This window comes from Atta colombica, unplaced genomic scaffold, assembly GCF_001594045.1.
Source record: "Atta colombica isolate Treedump-2 unplaced genomic scaffold, Acol1.0 scaffold32, whole genome shotgun sequence".
In the NCBI taxonomy this organism is placed as follows: Eukaryota; Metazoa; Arthropoda; class Insecta; order Hymenoptera; family Formicidae; genus Atta; species Atta colombica.
Genome location: NW_017259426.1, coordinates 927,770 through 933,884, shown reverse-complemented (window position 1 = coordinate 933,884; position 6,115 = coordinate 927,770). Strand labels below are relative to the sequence as shown.

Genomic DNA, 6,115 nt, shown 5'->3' with positions numbered 1-6,115 from the left:
TATATATATATATATATATACAGAAAGAATACATTATTTCTGTTCTTTTGAACTATTTTCTTAAAACTCGGAGACCGATATCGGGTTGAATTGTAAAAACAAAAAAAAAGATACATATGAATATCATTTCAGTATTCAGTGCAGAAATGTTGAACATCTCCTCGTTTATTCAACTTTTCAACGAATAAGTAGATAACATTTTGAAATAACGAAAATTCATTTCGAGATAAGAAAATATTATATTTTTCTCGAAATAAATCTCGCCTTCCCAGATCATCTACTTGTGCTAAAAAAAAATGTAATTCGATTAATAATTTATTCTGTACATGTAGTATTCGATTCTTTTATGTCGTACAATCTGTAATTATTTTTTTATAATTGTGCAGCTTTTTATATATATCATTGAATTTCGCAACAATAAAACGTAATTGAGTTTATATAAATTAGATTGTCCCATTTCTTAATCTAATATGAATACAATAGATCGGACTGAAACATTACAACAATTTAATTATTACGTCGGTTACGTGAATAGATTTTGCATGCCCATATTGTCAGTTGTTTGTACTCTGTTCAAATCACCCTCAGGTCCTCGGGAGATAATGAATTTCGAAATGTCAGAGTTTCGTCATGCAAGCCTCAGTAACTCGCAATGAAAATAAGAATATGATGTATATTAGATAACCGAGACCGAGATGAAATGTAAATACGAAGTGCAAAAATAAAAAAAGCTGCTATCTTTAAAAATAAAAACTTAATAAAAAATTATTCTTTTAATAACATATATTTACTTGGAAAAATTCTTTCTCGCCTATTTTTAAAGAATTAGTCTTACAGTGAAGAGAGCTCCACAATTTCGTTTTTATATATAAACATTATAACGCGGAAACGAGACAAGGGTCGTTTGGTTGCAAAGCAAACGCTATTACTCGACGAATAGAATTTCAGATACGCTAGATGGTATACGGGAGTGTAACTTGTTTGCATTACATAGCCTCAGGGTTACGCTACGCGCCATTGCGCTACGCAGGGAAATCTATATAATTTTCGTTCTAATTGTATACATATTACTCAAAGGTGCATATATGAAATCCAATGATATTAGCTGGTACTTCGTATAAAATCGTAATAGATCAATCTAACGTGATATATATGTACAACTTGAAAGAATGCAAGCTTAATAAAGAAAATCCAAAGAAAATCCACCAATGATTGTAAAAAGTTATTTTATTCAAGCAAACATGAATTCTTCAATTCGAGTCTCGGAAATCGCACTGTCTGTTCGATCCACTTTGCCACTGTAAGTAACCTCTGTTCGTGAAAGAGCGGCGCCATTAATTGCAAGGACAAAGGTAACTTATTGCAAGAGAGTTTGATTGGTACATTGATCGCGGGCAAACCAGCCATATTCGCGGGTTGCGTACAATGATCCTGAATCAAGCATTGCGTCTGATTGTCCAGTTGTATAAATTCGTCGTATCTCGGAGCTTCAGTTAGCGTAGTTGGAGTCAGCAGAAGATCTACATTACTATTCCACAAAACATCAAAATCCTGTGCGATTAATCTACGCATCTTCATTGCTTTAACATAATATTTCTCGTAGTTTTCCGCCAAAAGAAAATAATTCCCGACTAGTATACGACCTTTGACTACGTTATTGAAACCTTCTGATCTAGTTTTCTTATACAATTCATGAATCGAACTCCATTCATTGGCTCTGTGACCATATTCTACGCCGTCATAACAAGCCATGTTACTAGCTACATCGCATCGATTTAATACGGAATAACATACTATAGAGTAATCGGTGTGTGGTAACGACACTGGGACGACACTGGCTCCCGCTTCTTTCAGAAGACAAGAAACTTTTTCCCAACATTTTGCAATTTCTTCACTTATACCTTGTACTCCATACTCCTTTGGTATCCCAATCCTAAGATTACTAATGTCTATCGTTTCTGATAAGTTAATTGGAACATATTCTCTTTGTACACTAGTAGGATCTGCTTGGTCAGGACCAGCTATGGCATTTAAAATTAATACAGCATCGTCTACTGTTCTCGTGAGAATACCAGGTACATCCATTGAATTTAATAGAGGAATAAGACCATAACGTGATACCAAACCATAAGTTGGTTTCAAGCCAATTAGACCACAATACGATGCAGGATTGCGAGTAGAACCACCAGTATCAGAACCCAAGGCTGCATAACAGGTACCTGTAGCTACTGCAACTGCTGACCCTCCACTACTGCCACCTAAGATGTATTTATTATATCCCAAAAATTGTTACTACTCAGTAAACACAAACAGTAACACATTAATATTATAATTTTACATCAACAATATAACTGTTATATACAATTTTGTAAGTGTATATTATAAGCGCAAAATTATAATATTGATGTTATGTCACAATTAATTGGTGTTCATTGTATAATGTATTCCTCAACGTAAATTAGGTAAATGACAAGTGTACTGAACAATGACTAATAATTTGTGGCAATGTACCTGCTATGCGCCATGTATCTTTTTCATGGAATTTCCTTGTAGTGACCTGCGAATCGTCAGACCCATACGAATAAAATTGAGACAACACTTCTGAACTCCATAAATTCTTTGTTGGTCCATAAAACGAATCTACAGTGCCAGAGCCCATAGCGAACTCATCAAGATTAGTTTTACCGATCAAGACAACTCCCTGCGTCCTGAGCTTCTCGTATACGGTGGCGTTGTAACCCGGGGAAAAGTTTGCCAACATCCGAGAAGCACAAGTCGTAAGTTTATCCTTGACACAATAGTTATCCTTAATGGCAATGGGAATGCCGTCGAGCTGTCCCAATAATGAGTTTCTCTGTTGCCTTTCATCGGCGGAGTTTGCCTGCTCTCCCGCAACATCGTTCGTCACGTTGATATAAGAGTTTAAAGGCTTGACGATTGAAGTCAATTTAATGGAGGCCTTACAAATCTCGGATGGTCGCACCGTACCACCATAGATCTCCCGACTAATTTCCTTGATCGGAATAAATAATAGCTTATTCATCATCCATCCCGTAACATGCCACTATTATGTATAACCTTTCTATAGACGATAGACACATAACCTCAAATTAATCTCAATTGGCAAGCAGAATTGCAAACAATTATGCGAGTACGAGAATGCGAGACATTCTCGATAATCGAACATCTCTTAAAATCGAATATGGTTCAATTTCGAATAGTCGATAAATCGATTACTTATTATTCGATTTATACTCGAAACGTTTCAAATGTAAGAGTAAAAAAAAATCTGAGAGAAGACATATGACGGCTTTTTTTCTATAACTGCAAAATGTCGTCGCGCACTACTGCCTTCTGAAGAGGGATGTAAATTACATAACAATGTTAATTTCTTTGCAGTAAAGGATAGTAATCTCAATGAAGGAGGCTCTAATGTCACAATGTTCAAAATCAGAGTTTGAAAGTCAGTTTGGAAATCAGTATTTATTCAAAGCGAAATTAGAAACTTAATGTTACCTATTTCGAAATTAAAAACTTCCTAATACTTTTATGATAATCAAATTACTTTTTTGAAATTCCGTTCGTAAATCTACTATTTATTTTGAATTTTTAAATTTTTACCTCAATTCGAATTTAATAAGCAATTTATGAAATAAAAGAGTGACTCCAAATAGAATCGTCGCCACAAAGAGTTAATTACTTGAAACTATTTTAAAATATATACTATAAATAACGGATCGAAAATTTGTTAAAGCGTATAATGTATACACACGGAAAAATATAGTTATGGTTGCCACGACCAAAATCGCCCATCAATTCATTTTTTGGTTTAGAGAACTGTAGTACGATTGTAATAATTGTAAGATTGGCATTTTAATGATTATGGCTGAAAAATACGATTATCACAACCAGGTGTATTGATGGGCAAAAATTATCATTACTTCCGATTGTGGCAACTGTAACATTCCTTTATGTGCGCGATTTATTTATTTTCTAATTATTAAATAAATAAGATTAAATAAATTAAATAAGAGATAAATAGAATTGATATCGTGTTATATAAATTGATATGTATTTGTACAAACAAATACGGCGGCCATTCAAAAAGAAATGTAAGGCAGACCCAGACATTACGAAGTCGAATCAGTTTCCAATAGAAATTACTATCGACGAAGTATCTGTGCTATAGCTCGTAATTTCATTGCCGCAGCTTTCTCGATATCGAGAATCGTGCAGAAAATTGTCGATTTTTCGCGCACTTCCATCGTTCTCAAGACGTGTACAGAAAATCGAAGAAATTGTCGTTATTTATATAACTGCTTGCTAATAATTCATGTAAATAATTTGAAGAAGAGAGAAGAAAATGTGTGGAAAGAAAGGATTACACACCGACTGTTTCATCAACTGTTTTATATGATTATGTATATACGATATGTATCAATCATTTAAATTTATTATACGTAGGCTCTAAGTAATACGTTGGAGCGTAAGTTTACAATTATAAAGAATAAAGAAATCAATGCTCTTGTTATAAGTTCACACTTTGTTACATTATCCCGCTTAATTTCCCTTTCAAGTTTAGTTTTCTAAAATTTCTTAATTTTTTAATGCTAATTTTTAGAAATTTGATCTATAAAATTAGCCAGAGAATGAGGCATACACAACTAAATTATCAATTTTAATGAAATGGATATGCAATGCTATACATATGTTTGTCTATATATTGTTATTAAATCCATGTATATGTATTCAAGTATGTAATATATAATACAGTATGTACATGTACTAATAAAATTATCATACATCCGTTATCCCAATTAAAATGTTAATTTATCATTTACTCACCCGATGCGCAACAGTTATATCTGCAACATCGCTACAATGATTCTGTAACAAATAAATTAAAATCCAAATTAAAACAGAGTAAAAAAATAATCATTACTTTAAAACATAATTGCTATATGAACGCATGCAGTTTGCTGAAAAATATGAATACAATATAAATACAATTTTGAAAATATAATTTGTGTATGCATCGAATTTTATACTCATTATTTAATTAAATATAAAATAATTATGAATTCTCTAAAATAATTATATATATTTTCTAAAATAATTAGAGGAAAGTCACCGATACCGACATACTTTGTTTTTAGACAATATTTCTTAAACAAATTAATAATAAAAATTTTAAAAACGTAAGTACAAACTAAAAAGTATCTCCATCAGATATAAGCAGTTTTTATAATATTGTTTGCAATTTAACAATAATTAATCTTTCATAAGGTAAGGAAAAATAAGGATTTGATAAAATGGGCTCCAAAACTGACACAGTAGACACTAGTGCTTTGTATTCTTATTTTTTTTTTTAACGGAATTATCTGCATAGAGTACAGTGAATATATTCTAGAATTTTTTCAGTTCGTTATAAAATATTTTTATTGATGTGCATATTTACTTTATACTGTTCTGCAAAATGCAAATATATAACACGATAGTTTTTTAAGAGTTATTCTATATATGGACAATTGTCTTCAGCTTCAACAGAGTTATTTGACATTATGAAGTAACATTATAAAGATTAAGTTAGCTCATGATCTATTTTGATACACAGATAGGTGTGGCGGTTTACGCTGCACCCTAATTTTATATTTAAAATCATATTATAAAAAAACTAAGAGAAAAAATAATATAAATAAAACTGATTTAGGAAACTACAAGCATTTAGAATAATATAATATTATCAATAATATAGTCACTGTTATTTTTTTAAACTACTGAAAGAAAATCATAAGAATTTTAATTTCACAATCGTAGAATTCGTTTTTAATTGATTTGGTATAGAAATAAGTCACAAATTTAGTTTAGCTAATTAAAGAAGTACAAATACGAATTATGAATTCGTATTTGTACTTCTTTAATTAGCTAAACAGATCATGATTTTATTAGTATTAATAATAAAGTGCAATAATTAGTTTCTGAGAAATAAGAGGGTGTCGCTTTAGAAAATTTATGTCAGTATCGGCAATTTTTCTCTATATATATAATATTCTCTATATATATAATATTTTTCTCTATATACATCTTTTTTAAAGATCTTAGCAAAAATAAATTT

The 6,115-nt window shown here is 31.2% G+C and overlaps 2 protein-coding genes across 2 annotated transcripts in view; both read right to left on the bottom strand.

The window, feature by feature from the left end:
- LOC108690411 (liprin-beta-2) overlaps positions 1–6,115 on the bottom strand; it is a 154,708-nt gene that overhangs the window by 147,861 nt on the left and 732 nt on the right. Inside the window, exon 2 of the mRNA XM_018197683.1 lies at positions 4,846–4,887. The gene's annotated coding sequence lies outside the window, so the exon portion shown is untranslated. The remainder of the gene's footprint in view (positions 1–4,845; positions 4,888–6,115) is intronic.
- LOC108690413 (glutamyl-tRNA(Gln) amidotransferase subunit A, mitochondrial) lies at positions 931–3,101 on the bottom strand. The gene is made up of 2 exons (XM_018197686.1): positions 2,512–3,101; positions 931–2,258 (listed from the first exon to the last, which is right to left on the bottom strand). Exons 1-2 carry the CDS (start codon positions 3,044–3,046, stop codon positions 1,228–1,230), a joined length of 1,566 nt encoding a protein of 521 aa, XP_018053175.1. The 5' UTR covers positions 3,047–3,101; the 3' UTR covers positions 931–1,227.